The 18,919-nt window shown below is 47.0% G+C and overlaps 3 protein-coding genes across 3 annotated transcripts; all 3 read left to right on the top strand.

Annotated features, from left to right (window-relative positions):
• Positions 1 to 5,563: 5,563 nt before the first annotated feature.
• Positions 5,564 to 6,217, top strand: B0H65DRAFT_509145 (signal transduction histidine kinase; the record flags this gene model as incomplete). The annotated part of the gene is made up of 3 exons (XM_062828283.1): positions 5,564 to 5,581; positions 5,647 to 5,810; positions 5,929 to 6,217. The coding sequence occupies 3 exons, from the start codon at positions 5,564 to 5,566 to the stop codon at positions 6,215 to 6,217; spliced, it is 471 nt and encodes a 156-aa protein (XP_062682047.1).
• Positions 6,218 to 6,998: 781 nt separating this feature from the next.
• B0H65DRAFT_466645 (AKAP7 2'5' RNA ligase-like domain-containing protein) lies at positions 6,999 to 9,214 on the top strand. Its single transcript, XM_062826867.1, has one exon. It carries the CDS (start codon positions 7,423 to 7,425, stop codon positions 8,797 to 8,799), a length of 1,377 nt encoding a protein of 458 aa, XP_062682046.1. The 5' UTR covers positions 6,999 to 7,422; the 3' UTR covers positions 8,800 to 9,214.
• Positions 9,215 to 9,717: 503 nt separating this feature from the next.
• On the top strand, positions 9,718 to 11,303 carry B0H65DRAFT_426719 (uncharacterized protein; the record flags this gene model as incomplete). The annotated part of the gene is made up of 2 exons (XM_062824649.1): positions 9,718 to 10,738; positions 10,834 to 11,303. 2 exons carry the CDS (start codon positions 9,718 to 9,720, stop codon positions 11,301 to 11,303), a joined length of 1,491 nt encoding a protein of 496 aa, XP_062682045.1.
• Positions 11,304 to 18,919: the final 7,616 nt, after the last annotated feature.

Below are 18,919 nucleotides of genomic sequence, written 5' to 3'. Positions count from 1 at the left end.
ATCGGATACTGTGCTGGGTGAAAGGCTTTTCTTGGCTCAGCGTATGAGGCCCATGTCAAAGGGTCATTCTTCTTCTCGGCCAGTCATGTTTGGAACCGAGAATGAGAAGAATGTCTGTGACTCGTAACAAGACGCTGTGGGTGACACACTGCAAAGCCGAGTCCGCATCGTAGGTACTGTGCTCCGTAACTGATGAGGCCGGCCATGATGATGATCCTTCATCGGATCCATGGGAACCATGGGAGCGACGGGCGCCGTAGTAAGGTCCCACAACGGGCGGTTTGCAGGATGGACGATGGACACAAGGTGTCGGTTCGGGCGTCAGGGCGTGTAATCGTTGGCTTGTTTGGGAGTCCGAATAGGGGCATGAGCTCGTCAGAGAAAGATGATCCTCGCCAGACTTTCCAAGGATGGTGTAAATAAACCGTCATCGTGCTGTGCCGAAACCCGGTCGGCGAGGTCTAGACCGCAAAAGAACAATCAAAGCTCCGTTGATGTTTGTCATGGTGGATGGTGTCGGGTCGGCGCTCGAGTCAGGTAATACGCAGTAGGTTCGTTGTTGGTGGTTGGAAATGATGCGAATCAAGTCGTCCGTCTTTTAGCGAATTTAGGAGGAAGAGAATTGACATGTTGCAAAGTGAAAAATGAGATTCCACGTAGCAGCAAATGCTGAATTGCCTTTTTGTTAAATCCAATTTCCCTGGCTTGCTAACTTGGAAGGCACTGTCTACAACTTGGAAGGCGTAGAGGTCATCGTGACTTCCACTTGGAAGTGATGGTTTAGGACGTTAAGTCGTTCTTCCTTGGATGACAGACTGTGATTGGATGAAATGCCAAAACGGAAGTCCCAATTGCCGTTTTGGTCGAGTCCACCATGCCAAGGATCCATGCATAAGCGGTGCCACCAATGACGCCAGTGGTCTGTCAAGAGGCGGAATGACGTCGGGGAGGAAACAGACGAATGTTCACCGGAGTGGGTACAATGGCCACGGGTAGCCCACCTCACCCTGGGCAACGGAAGGACGAATGAGGAAAAGCGCTAATTGTTTCCCAGCGTTTGACTGGCTCATCATCGCCGGATTTCGCGCGCGATGGATTTCGGTGGGGACCCACGGAGGGGTAGCGGCGGGGAGCTCCTGTGGTGGTGGGGTTGAATCCCATGTTGGAACCCTCATCCCATTTTTTTTTTTGGCTTTGACTTTCCCCTTTTCTTCCGGCGCAGCGCAGGTGCTCCGGGGCGTCAATTGAACTGAGTATCGATTCTGGCTTTCATCTACCAGTGGAAAGTTTGGCTGGCGTACGATCGGTACCAGAATCTGCCTGTCATAGCGTCGGGTCCGACGGGTGGCAGCGTGAGTGGAAGGGAAGAGAAGGGGGAAAACACGGCGAGGAGGCCTTATCGCAAAGATGGGTTCCAAGCCTTCCGCAGCGGATGGAACGAACGGAAGAAACGCAGACAACAGACCCGCGGCTCTGGCGAACACTTCCGATAGTATATCCATCGTCTCCATACCGTCCAGTTTCGTCCGCAAGGTCATCCCCGCCAGCGTGGAGCATGCGCTGGAATTGTCATGTGTAACGACTGTGGGACTTGTGCCGTGAATTGGATGGTTGAGGAGGGGCCCCTATTCGCGATGTGAGGGGGTGCTTTTGCGTGGGTTGGTGATGGTTGGTGGTGTTGGGTCAGCCAATTCCACCATCACCTGTCCTGACTCCTCCGACTGCGCTGGCATGCTGCTGCATCGCGCGGTGCATGGTACCTATGCTTCGATGCAGGACCCTTTGTGAATTGGTTCTTTCTTGGCTTCTCGTGGAAAGGACAAGGGACAGGAGAGAAATTATCGTATCAAAACGCGCGGAGCTGGTTTTGTACCATCAGATGGTATCATAGGTACTGCTGTTACGCGCCGCATCTCCTCGGTTCTTGTAACATGGTTCAACACTTCGACTGCATAGAAACCGTATTTCTTGTTTCCACTCGAATCGTGAAATATCTGGAAGATTCGACGAGGCATCGTGAAGAACGTTTCGAGGTCATAGATTCTTGTCCAACGTATTCTTTGTTGGGGGTTAACTTGGTTGAAGAAGGATGGGTGTGCGGTATGGAATTTTGTAACATTGAAACTTACGGAGGTATGGACCCTGCGTTGGTTGAGCGAGGAGGAGGCCCAGCTGCCCGGTGGCCCAACCGGCAAATGGTACTTTGGAGATGAATTGATGTTTGGGAAGACGGTCTGAACGGTAGGTACGCATGAGGGTATCCATTGCTACACTCGCGATGCTGCATTGACGGGAATTTTGCATCTAGCTGGAAGTCTGATGTCGGGTCTGTTAAAAAGGGGATGGGAATTCTGCGCTGACAGGCTCGGAGGCCATTCCGTAGTCGGTACTGTACGCGGTTGCCTGGTACCGGCCCGGTCCTGGTCCCGGCCCCGGTGCTCCGTGCCCCCTCATCTCCCGAGTCACGACTTTGCTAGCGAATGTTCCGACTTCCGTTCATCCTGAATACAGCGATCTTTTATGTCAAATGATGTCCATTCAGCCCATCATCAAACTCAACTCACATGGACGCTGCCTGATGTACGGTATTGTAGCCAGCCTATCACAACCACTGTTGGAGATCTCTGCCGGCACAAAGAGCATGGAAGCCGACGATCATTTCCACCTCCTAGCTCACATCGGCTGCACATGTGTTTGGGTAAAGCAGGGGCTGGGACGGGATGCACGCGAAGCCGACCAGGCACATTTGCGAAAACCAACGACTGAGCTCGAGCAATAATACGTCACGGTACCGCACCCATACTGTAAAAATAAACCATGATCACCATAGTACATCTTTCAGATTAATGCTTCGGTCCCACCGTTATCTTTATCGGCGTTATTATGGGATCCAATGTTAAGATGCGCAAATGATTCGAGGCTGTCGAATGGCCGTCAAAGCTTGTCTTGTGGGCATGTCTCATTGTGCGATGTGATGGGCGCCTGTTGACTTGGCAAAGTGGACAAAGAACAGCTGAAGGATGCCGATATCAACCGAGAAAAAACTGTGGCACACGACAGTACCCAACATCAGAAAAAGAACCATCCAGCAGGTTGAGCAAGTTTGTTGACAGGTTTCCAAAGATCTCGAGGTGAAGTCGTGACTCGGAGAAGGGAGCAGGCGGCATTTTTGATCGGAATGGCATTGTGGAATCGAACTGGTCACGGCGATGATCGACGCCGTCGTGGACTCGTAGTATCCTTTCGGCCTCCATCACGAACTCCGTCTCCCCCAAGGCTGTCCCATGTTGCGATAACCCACAGCCTGTCCACCAGCCCACGACCAGCCTGCCACCAAGGACTTTAAAATGCCGCCCGAAAACGGAATGGGGGATGCGTTCTGGACGAATTGGATTCTCGGGACTCGTGGTCAGCAAAAAGGGCATCAAGGGTCCGGACTCTATTGCGAAAAAAGCTGCATTGTCTGCATGTAGCACTCGAGATGCAGCCCTGGCAAGCCGCTATCCTCCTTTTCTCAATGGTTCCTGCAAATGTGGCCTGACTTGTACAGTAGAGAAGGAGATGGAAAATGTTATGCCTTGTTTTTGACGGCGCCCAACGCCGCCATGTTAGATGCGCAATTACCTTACCACTTGGGACCCCTGGACTCCCAAGACATTTTTGGTGGCATATTGGAGCTTGGAGGTAGCTGAGGTACCTACCTGTAGAAGACGGGAGCTTCATCCAAGTTGCGTACAGGTATTTACGGTAGCGACCGGCTCGAGTCAGTTAGCGAACCCATGCACTTCCTTCGGAATCACTAACATTGAGGTTGGGGTAACAACGTGGAAGCAACCTTCTTTTCATTGTTCCTTTCATCCTTCCACTTCCCCCGCTTCTGCCACTGCAGGAAGGTTACCTGTAGGTACCAACTGACGTATCAGTTGCATTTCGGGGTCCCTCCATTCTGGATCTTTCATCGGTTTCCTTTCCAGCGCCAATGACCACCAACTCAGAGCCCAGTGACAAACTCGCAGTCTTTGATCATCGGTTTGCAGTTGGTTCAGATTGTTCAGGTGGTTCAGCTCGGCGCCAGCACCGGGGCAGCTCAAAGCCACTTGACACAGCTTTCACATTGGCATAGGTCGTCATTATAAGGCACGGGATATAGATTACTGATCTTGATACGTGAAAGTACCTCTACGATTCCATCTTTGTCTTTTTGGTTACCTTTGAGGTACCGTGGCTCCGTGGTCCGTACTAGGCGCTCCACCCCGCCGGCGCCAGAATTCCACACGGAACCTGGAACCTCTGGACCAAACCCACCACGCGACCATGCCAGGGGTAAGCTAAACATTTTGCAGTTAGAAGCCGGCTACCTCTACCTTTCGTGAGCTTACGGTACATGACGGGAGGAGGGTCTTGCTGGGAAGGAGGACCCTTTTCGCTCCTTCTTCTTCTCTTTGTCCACCTCAGCACTCAGCTCTTGACTGCTCGTTCAGGTTCCTGTGCGAGTTCTATATGTTCAACCTAACGTCACCTTGAACCCTAAAGACCAAGCACTTCCCATCATCTCGTCATTGAACAACATTCTCCCCTGATCTGCCTCTGATCTTTCCCACCTGCACCACCAATTCAACATCAACACCAACATCGACCACGTCCCTCAAAACACCGAGACATATTTGACCCAAAACGTCAAGCCTGTGTTGCCGTTGCCCCGTTGCCCGTTGTTGCCCGTTGGTCTTTTCTGCGCTCGCTCTGCGTTCCGGTGGGATCGTCGCCCAGGAGCCGCTGAAGGGTTCTCGTCGCCTCCATTGATCGGCCCTCTTTTTTATCTCGCTGCCTTTTCCAGCATCTGCTCTGAACCCTTAGAACGCCGTTATACTAAAAAGCTGGGCCCCACCTTCACTCCGCACCTCCTCGCTGGTCTCCGGTGACGCGCGCAAATAAGAATCTCGAAAATCTCACCCCTGTCAACGCCGTCTCCTCTCGCAATCTGCTGTCGCTAGGTAGTCCGTCAGACGCCGCCCGCCTCTTTTCCATCCCGCCCGCCGTCCCTTTGACGGCCTGTACATGTAAGTTTCTCCTGTGTGACGCCTCCCGTTTTCGACAAAACATCATCCGCACTCCCATCATCCTCGTCACCGTGCTGCTGCCTTCTTCAGTTTCCATTGTACCTCGAAACTGACCTCGACCCCGTCGTGTAAGCCTTCCCTCTTCGAGCTTCTTCTCCATCTGCGCTTCTGCATTCTGCATCTTCCCCGCGCCCCCGATCCCTCCCCGTTCCAGATCAGCAGACGCCCGGGTCCCCTCCTCACAAGGTTCGTGCTACATGCAGTCCCCAGGCATTACATTACACACTTGCACAATTTCCACCTTGGTGTGTTCACATACACGAGTCGCCGACCACTTTGCGACTCGGGGAGAGAAGAAGAAGAAAAGAAGTCTCCCCCTTTCCCCCCATCCCCCCCTCCCCTCCCTATCCGGCCTCGTCCGGGTTGAACTCCTCTCCCAAACCTTTTTTTCTCTGGTTCCATTACGTCAACGCGCTTTGTATTGCATTCGGTTTCAGCAGTCCACCATGCATTCACATTATGATGTTGGTGCAGCTCTGAGTCTACCCCTCTTTTCGATCCGCAACTAACCACGAGCGCAAACACACAGGAAGATCAAGACATAATGCCGGATTTCGGAGAGCACGTCGACAATGGGATCTTTGAGCAGATCCTCGAGATGGACGATGACGACAAGCGCGAGTTCAGCAAGTCCTTGGTCACCAACTTCTTTGACCAAGCCGAGGAGACCTTTGTAAAGATTGAGGAGATTTTGTAAGTACTCTGGGCCGGATCAGGGTCGCCTTGTTGCTCTTTCGGTGCTCGTCATGTTGTGCGAGCTGGACTTGATGCTTCTAGAGGACCAGAGCTAATACGAGGGTCGTCTGATTAGGAACAACAACAAACTCGACAACGGCAAGAGGCTCGAGACGCTGTCGAGTCTGGGCCATTTCTTGAAGGGCTCCTCAGCCACTCTCGGGTTCAACAAGATCAGGGATTCGTGCCAAGTTATCCAACAATACGGCCACAAGCTCACCGTTGATGGGGCTGCGGAGCCCAACGAACAAGTTTGCCTGGAGAAGATCAAAGCGGCCCTCAAGACAGCCAGGAATGACAAAGACGTGCTGGCGGACATGATGTTGAACGAAACACACGGCTTCTTCCAGCCAGATGACGAATAGTGGAATTTCGGATGATTTACAACACCCTCCTCTGGTTTGCCGTGCCCACATCTGGCGCTTTTGTTGGGCGATGAGGGCAAGCTTGCCTGCCTGCCTATGTTGGAGCAGCTTCTGCGACACAAGGAGCATGGCATTCCTCCGGGCGGGTAGGTCGAGATGATGGGACGCGGAAAAAAAGTACAGCAGTCTAGAAGACGCGAATCGGAATAGAATTCAGGGCCTTTTAGACCTAGCCATTCCACAGGGCTTGGAGCTATGGAAGCCATGATCATCACGCGTGGGCATGCGCACCGACGGCGTTCTGCGAATCAGACGCACGGTTCATGGGGGCGCTGGAAAGGGCATTGCGGGATGGTTACGGGAAGGCTTTGAGAAATAGCAGGCTTACCATGCCGAAGTACAGGTGGGAAAGATATTCCAGCATGGTCTCTGTTTTGGACCCTTTTGCTTGTTGGAATATCGGGATGTTCAAATATTGTTTGTCGCTTGGTGGATTAGGGGGTAGTCACGGTTCTTAAAGACAGGAGTAGCCTTTGTTAGTAGCGGTTTCCCGGATATCGGATCCGATTCATACAGATATTATATATCATGTAACATCCTCAAGTTGCTCTGTCCGTTAGGGGGTAGTGGTTGGGCTAACTGTTAAGAGTTCGTTCTGGTGATAGGGAAAGGGAAAAGGCCTACGGCGATAGGGCTCGGAGACTTCCGGTAAAAATGGTAGGCGTAAAGTGGCACGGACCTTCGCTCCGTTTAATCTCGAAATGGAAACGTCACCAACGACAAGACGGAGCTCTGGCTGATCGTCCACCGGCCGGCATCGAAATCACCCAACTTCATTGGACACCGAACCCAGATTCGCACCAGGTCGCCGACCAGTTTGACGTCCAGATTCACGACCGGATATTGATGATCAGCTTTGTAAGCACTCACGAAGCGTCAACACGGAGCTTGTCAGCCTTGGAAAGCTTGATTGATGAGGAGTCAAAGCTCGAGTTATATCGCCGAGTCGACACATCAAGTGTAGACTAGTGCTTATTCACCTCCTTCACCATACATAATCACCAAAGAAGTAATACCAAGGTACCCTATCGGCATTTGTCCCTCCCCTTCACTTACTCAAACCATACCACTCCCGGAGGTTTACCATACCAGGTTCCGATTAGGAGATATCAGCCGAAGTACCTAACTAATCAACAACCACCAAAATGGAGGAGTCGAGGACACAACCATTACCAGCAGCCTCAGCCGCGTCTACCTTACCATCGCCATCAAAATCATCACCAGCAGAGGAGCAACAGCCGCAGCTCCAGACCGCGAGCGAGGACACAGCCAAATCCCAACCTAAATCACAACCCAAAGGCGAAGACAACACCACCATCAACAAAAACCAGAACCAAAACAAGAAACCCAACAAAATGCCACCAAAACCACCCCCCACTCACTTCCTTTGCATCCCCCTCGTCACCGCCTCCTCCCGGTCTCAACTCACGCGCAGCCTAGCCGCCTTCAGGGAGGAAGTGACGGCCCCCGGGAACCCGTCCAGCAGTGCTTACGGAGCGTTGCCGGTGCCGGAGGAAGCCATCAGGCCTGTGGGGACGATCCATTTGACGTTGGGGGTTATGAGTTTTCTGGAGCCGAGGGAGTCTAAGGGGGTGAAGACGGGGAGGGGAGGAGGTGGGCAGGGGCAGGCAGGGCAGGTTGGGGGAAGTAGTGGGAGGGATGGACCGCAAGAAGATAACGGGAGAAGAGACAGAAGCAGAAGCAGGAGTGGCAGCAGAAGTGGCAGCGAGGAACAGGGACCACCAAGTGGAAGTGGAAGTCTGAGCGGGCTGAGGAAGCTGGAGGAAGCCAAGGCTTTGCTGAAGAGCTTGAAGCTGAGCGAGATTTGGCAGGAGGTGCTGAGGCAGTCACAGACGCGGGCGACGGCGGTGCCGATGCCGCGGGATAGTAACGGTGGTGGTGCACCTATTGCTATTGGGACAGCGGAAGAGAAGGGTGAAGGGGTGGAAGCTGGGATGGGGACTGTTATTAGGGAGGTCCCACCCCAGCTTCAGTCTGAGACAGGGAAGAAGGAAGAAGAAGAAGATCTAAAGATCACGTTAAAGGGTCTTCACTCGATGCAATCACCTTCCAAAGCAGCGGTGCTCTACGCTCCGCCCGTTGACCCGCTTGGCCACCTCCAGCGCTTTTGCGAGAGGGTCAAGGCCGAGTTTGTGCAGAAGGAGTTGATGATGGAGGAAGGGGGTAGACCGCTTTTGTTGCATGCTACGGTTGTTAATACGATTTATGTGAAGGGTGGTAGGGGTCGTGGTCAGCAGCAGCAGCAGCAGCAAGGGGGAGGTAACAGAGGAGGAGGAAGAGGAGGAAAGAAGGGACACCACGGTCACAGAGGAGGAGGAAACAAAAGGGAAAGATTGACGATTGACGCGAGGGAGATTCTGGAGAGGTATGAGGAGTACACGTGGATGGAGGACGTCAAGGTGGAAAAGGTGGCTATTTGCAAGATGGGGGCGAAGAAGGAGATGGTGGATGGGGTGGTGGTTGATGAGGCTTATGAGGTTGAGGAGGATGTTGAGTTTTAGAGGTCCTGTCATTGGACTTTAGAAGTCAATGAAGTACGATTATAGTACTCGAAAGAGGGAGATGTTTTGGTAATCGATATCCCTCGATCCAGTCCGACAAAGGCCCGAGGTATCCACGAGCCACGCTAACTTGTCTTGTGTGTGAGAGGGAATGAAGCGAGCGAAAGATAGCCGTAGATCTCCCGTTAGGCTATCGTACATGTATCGTGCTTGGGTTCTTCTTCCCACGGTTGTATCTACTGTGTGTAAGCTCCGAAGCTGTACATTGTACGTACAAGTACCTACATGTTCGGCCATAGGGGTTCGAGAGGAGGGGCAGAGGGGCTCCATGGGTCAACCCCTGAATGCCATGTTTTGGTCAACGGAGCTGCCCGGCCGTTGCTGAAGGTACGGCGACAGACCATGATCCCTGTCCTGTCCATGTCTTTATCGAAGGGCCCCACTTTTTGGAACGAACGCCGAAGCCATAAAATGGAAGGAAGGATTGACAGGGGTTAGGTGACCACGGGACTTGTTGGCGGCAGGCGTGAACGACGGCAGGGCTGAAGCTACCTAACCACGGCCAGCAGCTGATGAACAGAACTCTGGGAAAGAGTGTCCCGACTTGTCAATGGTTCATCTTCCATTACCTACTCTAGGGGGCAGGCACAGAGAAGGTTACACTGGAATTTAAGGCGCGACCAACAAAGTTTGTCCATTCTATTCTGTGTTGTTCGGACATCGGCTCTCTAGGCAACAACGACAGCCACATAAACATCAACAGCAAACACCACAACGACGACAACGACGACACCTTCACGAGACTTCGAAGATCAGCATGCCGCGTACCGACCAAAGAAACGACCAAAGCGCCTTCTTTTTCCTTTCCACTCTACGATAATCGAGCGCGTCGTTGGCCGCTAACTTCACACCATCAACATGCCTCGCAAAACCCTGGGAACCCCAGAGAAGCACCGCGTTTCTTCGGAAAGTGCTCCAAGTCCTTCCTTCATGCGCAGTCTACGGAATGCCGGCTCTCCGTCAACATCACCATCCAGAAACGCCACCCGTAGTCCACGACTGGGTAGTTTGGCTCAAGCCATAGCTCCGCCTCCGCGAGCAGCACTCTCTCCTTCTCCTTCTCCAGATGCTCATAGAAGTAACACAAGCACGCCGCGCGGTACTAGAGTCAGAGTCATCGATGGGGGTGGTACAACTACAATAACAAATACAGCTACAACAGACCCTTCCAGTTCCAGCTCAAGCATGAGAACCTCACCCTCACCTATACCCGCACCAAGATCAACAACACCTACACCTACAACAACCGAGGACCTCCTCAAGCAAAAAGACGACCGCATAGCCCACCTCGAGCTCTCGTACCAACGCACCCTTGACGCCCTGACCAACGCCTCCTCCAGTCTCTCCTCCTTCTCCTCGCTGACGTCCACCACTGCGCACGAGCTCCGCCTTTTACGGTTGGAAGCCGACGCCCTCCGCGCCGAGCGCGACGAGCTCCGCTCCAGCTGGAACGCCGTCCAGCAGAGCCTGCGCGAGCGCGAGGACGAGATCCGTGACCTGCGCAGGCAGATGCGCGGGCTGAAGGAGTGGGTGAGCAACAGCACGCGGGCGGACGCGACGGGGGCGGCGCAGCAGATGAGCGATGAGGTGTTTGGGGCGGGTATAGCGAGGTTGGGGAATGGGTTGCAGAACTGGGTGTTGGTGAATTTTAGGAGGGCGAAGGTGACAAGTGAAAGGTTGGCGGACGGGTGGAGGGAGGAGTTGGCGAGGGTGGTGCCGATGTTTGAGGAGATATTGGCGATGGGAGGCAAGATACACTTGATACAGAGTGTGGTGTCGAGGTTGTTGGTGGAGATGGTGTTTGGGGCTTATTTTGTTGGGTTGACTGGGGAGCAGGAGCGGGTGGTTAGAGAGGCGGAGGGTATGCTTGCGGGTATCGGTATGTTTACTCCCGATGTCGGTATCTTTGTCTCGCCGGGATACTGCGAGCGACCACTTCGATTGCAAACTGACTGACCTCTTTGGCTTACCCAGCATCAACGCCCGAGTCTCTCAATCAGTGGCGCGCTTTGACTCTCTCCATCCTGAAACGGGAAGCCGACCAGAAGCTACAAGCCGAGACAACCGCCATTATCGAGGCCTTCGTTGACAAAGCCAATAACATATTATATGCCATTACGGATGTCGATACTAAGGCCACTGAGGCACGGGATCAGGGTCTGAGACAACTTGTCAACGGCGCGATCGACATGTCACGGCTTCTCGTCGTCCAGAAAGCCATCTTCAAAGTCACCATGCCCGAGATCCTGCCACATCAACGAGTCCTTTTCGATGCAGCCACAATGGAGGACATCGGTGGCGAGGACGAGGAGAGCTTGTCGGATAGGGAGATCTGCTGCGTCACGTTTCCGGGAATCATCAAACAGGGCGACGAAAGCGGTGGGCAGCTCCAGTGGAGGAATGTCATCGCCAAGGCCAGAGTGCTTTGCAGTCCGGAAGAGTGAAGCAATGCGTTGAGCCGACGTTCACGACCACTCGTTATTCGAATGATCACGAAACCCCCGGATGACCGACGTGAGGATGTTAAGCGATCGTCTTGTCGTCCGTTTCGTGGTTAACGAACCTGCGGTCCAAGATGAAACGGATCTAAGCATTGCGAAGATACCCAGCAACATGGTCTACAGGCTCACAATTCCTGCTCAGTGTGATCAATGGCGACGCTATGATATTCTTCAGGTGTCGATCATTGGCTCTGGAAGGGACGTGTGTGCCCAGGAGTTATCTCCGCGACCCGGAACTAAGCGGCTACCGACAGTCGTCAACACGCTGGTGGGTTGATGCCCAACGTAACCAAAACCGAAGGCCTAACCACATGGGGAAGAAATGCAAGCCCCGTGCCGCGGCGATAGTTCTCCTTGTTGGGCACGAACCCCCGGTTATCTGGGGAAGAACCTCGCATGCCTTAGAGCTCGGGGAGAATCATATCACACCTCGATCACCTACCGCCTGAAACATCCAAACTTCTATCAACTAAAGACCATGTGGATGTCTCGCCCCCAAAAAGACGTGTCAGGTTATGCAGCACTATCTTCACCTGAAACACATTCGACCGGAGTCCCGGAGACCAGAATCGCGATAAGTCTGAGAGATGTCCTCTTCTCCGTAAATACCTGCCGTTCAAGAACAGAAATGACATTGCGTGCCTCTACTTCGAAGGTATTAGCTGTAATGCACATTTTGGGCGTGTTCCAAATTTTCCAACGTTGATCCAGAGCCCATACAAATCGACCCCTGCGGTTGATATGTAGTAAATATTAGTCTCATTTACTCGGCCACCTACGCATGGCCCTTGCGTCTCTTTGTACCTGCGGGTTCAAATGGTTGTGACATCCTCACCACACTTACCTACCCATCAATCATAATGTCACACTATTTGGACCCACAGGGTACAAAGAGACTGCGCCACGTGTGGCGGCGGAGCGGATGGAGGCTGACATCGGAGCACGACTGTCATGAGAGACTAGTAAATATGCAGTTAATCACACTGCATATGGCTCAAAGAAGACATTTAGGACCTTAGCACGTACCACGCTAGCCAGGAAACCCTATAACCCCCCTATAACTCCCTTATAATCGACGTATCGCTTACAAATAGCCTGGTCGACTTCTTAAAAGGGGATCGTAATATACTAAAATTAATTAGTCGAAAAAAGCTGAGAATCTCAACTTTTTTAAGGGCATTTTCGTTAATCCGGCTTAATAAGGGTACTAGGATAGGGATATTAGCTAATTATATGATTAGTATTTACTAGATGTACTAGTAATTGTACTTTAATACCTAATATAAATTTTTCTACTGTCTTTTATATAATAATCCCCGATAAATCAAAATACTTCTATCGACAATAGATTAAATTTAATAATAAGTGCGGCTCTTTCTAGTACATATATTATTTACTATCGTTTTAGCAATTGCCTCTATACGGGCCCGCGGTAGCTATAATACTATATAGGAATCGATATACTCTAATCGATTTGAAGGGAAGGCGGTTATTCGAAATATCCTCCATTTAGACTACGAAATAAAATTGTTTAACTTATACTATATACGGCGGTATCCCTTTATATAGTTAATTAATTAGATATTTATTAATATTAGTATTTATAGTACAATTTAAATATTTATTGAATAAAAAGTTTTAACGTTTTTATATATTTATACCTATAATAAAACCTATCGAAATATAGCTTATCGCTTTAAATATAATACTTTTACAGTTAGTTATAACTTTTATAAGGTATTTCGAACTATAATTCTTTTATATAATTAAATTATTAAATTACTAATACCTGATATAATATATAAATTAACATTAAAGGATAAAAAACCTAATCAGTTTTTTAAATATTATGTTAGTATAATCGATAGTATGTTAGTATACGCCCGGGTACTAACCGACGAAATATAAGTATAATAAAATTTAAAAAAAAAACTATATAATATAGAATATCTTCGTTACAATCGGGCTTAATAAGTTATTTACGTATATACTTCCGGGAATAGAAGGATTGATATATAATTTTAAATTATTAAAGTTAATATTCGTTTTTAGATTTTCAATATTACTGGGGAAATTCTACTTCGCCGATGTAGGGTTCTATTTAATGCGTAGGATTTTAATACTATATCCTATAGTACAATATTATTTAGTTAAGTATAGCGGGGGAAAACGGAGAAAGCGACTGAAGAAAGAAAAATCATATAATTTGAAGTTTTTAAAATATTATATAAAAGTTAAAATCGTTATCGGCAAAATAAAGAAGCGGTTTAAAATTATATAGGCGGTGGCATTAAAATATCTTATTAAAATTTAATATAATATCGTATATATGGTTACTACGCTATATAATTAGATTAAATAGACGGACCCGTATAGATTAGAACCCCTTTATAAACGATAATAACGATGGTATTGTAGACGTCATCAACGTCAATTCTGAAGGCGAGGAGGGTAATGGAGAGGGTAGAGGGGTAAATATAATAATTAAATAAAACGCTCGTATAATACAATTTAGAAGTATTCTTATAGAATAAATATAGGTAAATTATAGTATTTGGCAATTTACCTGGGCAGTATTAAAGCGAACTAACTATATAGTTAGTACTACTTTAAAAAAAGTTCGTCAAAAAAATAAGTATAATAGTTTTTCTATATTATTAACTATATTATAAATTTTTTATTTAAAAACCGATATAGATACATTATTTTATTTACTATATTAAGTTAAATCGATTAATACCGGTTATATTAATTTTGGACTTAAATTAAAAGAGTTATTAATATTATAATATCGACCCTCTATACGAGGTTAGAGTTTAAATTCTATAATCGCGGGACTATATTATTATATTTGCCCTATGTTAACGTTTTAGCAAGCGGGCTAAAGCCTAAATTTATTAGATTTTATTAAATTTATTGCCCTGCCCAGCCTAGCCTAACTTAGCCTAACCTAGTAAAAGGTAATTAAATTGGCTATTTTTTTAATTTAACAAAAATTTTCTAACTTTACGATTTTTTATATTTAATATGGTAAAACTCCTATATTTCCTAATAATAATAATAACGCGTTAAAGTAATATAATTACAAATTATAATATAATTTTTTAATTATAATACGTACGATTATAAAAATACGAATATTAGAATCGGATTAACGAAGGTTATTAAATAGTATAAAAATATTATAATATTTCCTACGGAATTAAAAATGAGAATATTAATTTAAGTTATTAAGCGTTTCCTCCTCTTCCTTATTTTCGAAGACGGGTTCGTTATCTAAAATTATTTTTGCAAATAGTAGCTTCCCCGTCAGTACGGTAGTAAAGAGACGCGCTATATTTTTATCTTTCCGTAATCTTTTAATAAAGTCCCGCTTATCCTTCTTATTTATATAACGAAGAAGGGATATTATTATTAAAATATTGATAAATATTTAGAGGTAATAATTATACTTAATTAGATTTGCCGGTATAAGAGGAGGGGGTATAGCGGTAGAAAGACCAGCTATAATAATAAAGAGGGACGACGATAATATACTTCAAAATAGGTACTTTTAAGTACTAGAAATAAATTTAACTAATTTAAATATATTATTAGTAGTAATTAATTTCTTTTTTATAATCGGCCGTAATTAAGGAGGTGCCTCCTTACTATTAGAATTTATTAATTCCCTTATTAAATCCTTCCTCTTCTTCGCCTTCGCCTTCCCCTTCCCTTTACCTTTTAATTATAGTATAGTTTTATTAACGTCGTCGTTATACTTCTGAATATTCCTCTACTCTAAATATTACTACAATCGTTATTTTAGCCAAATAATATATTTACTAATCGCCTAATCGATAGTAAATATTAGGATATACTCGTCCTGATATTCGAATATAGTAATTTTTAACTACTTTATTAACGGTAGCTTACTCTTAAAAAGGATTCCTATATATCCTCCTCCGCTTTAAATTGATTAATCGTTTTATTAAAAATTACCTTAATCTTTTGGAAGAATTCTAATTATAAGTGGTAGTCCTTTCTATATGTATTATACCAGTTTTGCAACTAATTATAACCCTAATCAACGTTTAGTTATTAAATTGTTATAGTCTCGGCTACTTTAATAAGGACCTTCTTCAACCAATTAATTGTCTCCTCCTTAATAAATTTCCCCTCTTTAATAATTTTAACGAGAATAATCATAAATAATTACTTTTAAGTATTAATCTAGTAAAGAAATACCCCACTTACCTAAGTAGAAAGTTAGGTAGAAAGTTAGGAAATTAGCGGTTAGAGAATTAGCGGTTGGGTATTAGGGGGAGGGATTAATAATTATAGCCGTATAACAAAAATATTAAAGAATAGGTTACTATCATTATCACTATCCTCGCCGCTGTTATTATTACCCTCGTTAAATAATAGAAAGATAGTTAATAACTGACAAAGCGATAAAATAAATACGCTAGTACTAAGTTAGCTTACCTAGCTACCTTTACTACTTCGACTTCGACTTTGCTAATTTTTAACCCGACTAATAACTTAATTTACTTAAGAGGGGGTAGCTATAGTAGAAGGATAGGAGGTAGGCTAGGGAATAGGCAGCTAGTTCGAATACATACGCTAGTTAATACGGGATATAGGGAATATAAGGTCTAGTCAGGAAGCCGGTAGGATAATTAGGAGACGAGGAGGAAGAAGAGGAGGAGGGCGGTTAATAGTAGTAAAATTAGTAATATTATACTCTTATACTTCGGTATAATTAGGGGGTACGTTACTAAAATTTTAAATATTAATAAGAAAATCCTCTTACTAGCGGGGAGTTAGGCTACGCAGGCCATTATAAATAAACTTATTTAAACTAAAAATATTATTATTGTTATTAATAAAATTAACGATTTAGAGGCGGCGGGAGGATATAATAGGTAAGAGAGGAAATAATAAATAAAAGTATTAATAATAAAGAATTTTATTTAATAAAATCATAAAGTTGATGCCTATATTTATATACTCGAAAACTCTTAGTTGGGCATTCTAATCGATTCGATTCTAATTATTATTATAGTAGATTATTATTTACATTCCCTTTTTTACCCCTTAAACCTTCGACCTTAATAATATCAACTACTATACCTAGTAATTAAGTAAACGTTATATAGTCTTATAGAGCGGCTTCCTAACTACCAAATAGATGTCTCTATTTGTAAATACCTTCAAAATTGAGCTTATAACGGTAGTTACGGTTCTACAATTTAATAGACAAGCTCTAGTATAGAGATCTCGATGGATAAGCTATACCCCTACGTATGGCCTCGCTTACTGGCACGTATAAGCGCCACTATGCAATAAAGAAAAAAAAGAAAAAAGACAAAATAGTATAAAGACCCCCTGTCAAGACTGCAAATTTTAGCGTTATACACGGATCAACAACTGGATCAACTGGCGGATCAACCATCGATATTTGGAACACGCCCTTTGTAGGCATGAACATAGGTTGAAGAGACGCAGGAGACATGTAACATGCGCGGAGAGGAGAAATATGATATCAGATGCACCAACCATTATCTTGTCGGAGGATCGAACTCGTCGAGTCCATCACTTGATTTGGGCTAGCAGAGCCTCAATTTTCTCTCTTCGGACTAGCAGGTGCCTCTTAGGGCTAGCAACTTGCCTGGATATCGGTGGTACAAACAGCCCCGGGTGGTTACTGATTTTCACAAGGGCATTGCCGTTTCGGCGCCGTGATATGTAACCCATCCCTTCGGGGAGTTCACGTCTTTCGAGCCCTCTGCGGCCTTCTGATATGACTACATACTACCATCCCGCTTTACCCATTTTCCCACCCATCCATCCTTCGGCCTCTCCGCAATTGCATCTCCGGGAGCTGACCCGGAGGTAGTCCCGTCCCCCACCTTTCACTCCTACTTGTTAAAAGCGGAAGAGGGTGGTCAGAGTGGCATCGGAAGCCAGGTTCTTCTTGGCAGTTCTTGTGAAGGATATCCGACGATGAAACCTCTTTCACTGGTGAACTGTTGAAACACACAACTTTACATCAAGCAAGGTGGTACGTAAAAGAGCAACTTAAGAGAAGGCTGGGGTCAAACTCTGCCACATATCATAGGCGACGCTTCTCGATATACATCTACGATCTTATCTCGGGATTGACCGATGCCGAATAAAGTGGTTATCAAGATCCCGCAAACTCATGCTATGGTCACAATCACATCCTATGTACGCGAGTCGAAGATGCAAGGACTAGAATCTCCTGACGACGATGCTTACCCAACGCACTGGATAGCTTTGCGATTGGATGGAGAAACTTATCTTTACATGTTGGCTTTTCTATGCTCAACACAGATTGGCCAGTAAAGCCGAATATGCATGCCGGCTGAAAGGGTGCCACGTAGATATTGTACGTGCTTCAGACGCAAAGGCGTGATCTCTCGTTGCATGTGCCTGGCTTTGCCTTTGGGATTGGAGTTTTGGGAAACCGTCGCAAAACGTCCCATTTGAAGATTTACAAGGTGCACTGCGACGTGCTCCACGATCCGGAGATGCGGAAGAGACAACGAGGGGAAAGGGAAGGGAAGATACCCTACCAAGCGGATGTTAAATGGAATCATCAACCATACGAAAACGTACCAAAGAGTTATATGGGTAGGACGTGGCTGGTAGTACCTCCTTGTTTCCACGACGTTCAATCTTCGGCAACCGTCTCCATCCCGTCAGTCATGCTACGCTGCTGCAGTCATCCACTCAGTTCCTCGGACGAGTCTTTCTGAATCTGCAGACTACTGTATGCTGCACTACCACATTGCTTTTTCCAAACCCGAGCACCAACGAAAGCCACATCATCTCAAGCCACCTCACCAGACATCATTCTCTTTTCTCCCCCTCGTTCGTTCGTCGTCCACTGCAAGTTCTCCGCACACCCACCACCTGCACCCCATTCATTGACGTGGGAAAAAAGCGAACAGGTGCTGTGTTGCAGTAGTCTACAGTGTGGGGGAGGAATCTTACATGCTTCACTTGACCCGGAATCGCATGCCGTCTCCGAGAAACAGGGAGGAGAAGGTGCATCGGCATCGCAAATCTTTCCTCGCCGCGTTTCCATTCCGGGTATATGAAGGCCGCTTCATAAAACCCGAATGACCTAACCCCATGCTCTTGGCAACTGTGGCCCAATCTTATCTTTCTGTCTGTCGTCAGAGATGAGATGGAAAGGAAAGGGTAGAACCGGCAAAGGCAAATGCTGATAACCTGTCTGTCTGTCTGTCTGTCTGTCTGTCTGTCTGTCTGGCTGGTGTTGCTCCTCACGCTCGCCGGCGCTGGCGCGACATCACGTTTCATCCTCGTGAAGATGATCATTTGCTCGAATGAAATATGGCCATCTGAAGTACACATGTTTGTTGCAGTCAGTCTGGAGTAGGTTTTGACCAAGGTCGTCGTTGGGTAGGTATTCTGGACCCAAAAAAAACCCCCATGAGTGGTGGAAAAGGGGAGGAGAAAAAAAGGGTACTAAAGAGCTAGTGCCAGGGGTACATCCGTCCCGAGTACCATTTGCCCCTTCTACCCCT

This window comes from Neurospora tetraspora (genome assembly GCF_033439725.1).
Source record: "Neurospora tetraspora strain CBS 560.94 chromosome Unknown B0H65scaffold_4, whole genome shotgun sequence".
Lineage (NCBI taxonomy): Eukaryota > Fungi > Ascomycota > Sordariomycetes > Sordariales > Sordariaceae > Neurospora > Neurospora tetraspora.
Note: the sequence above shows the minus strand (reverse complement) of the source record. Positions and strands in the feature narration are given on the sequence as shown.

Bases quoted from the DNA above. Each gene is read 5' to 3' on its own strand.
- B0H65DRAFT_466645 (XM_062826867.1), top strand. From the start codon at position 7,423: ATGGAGGAGTCGAGGACACAACCATTACCAGCAGCCTCAGCCGCGTCT.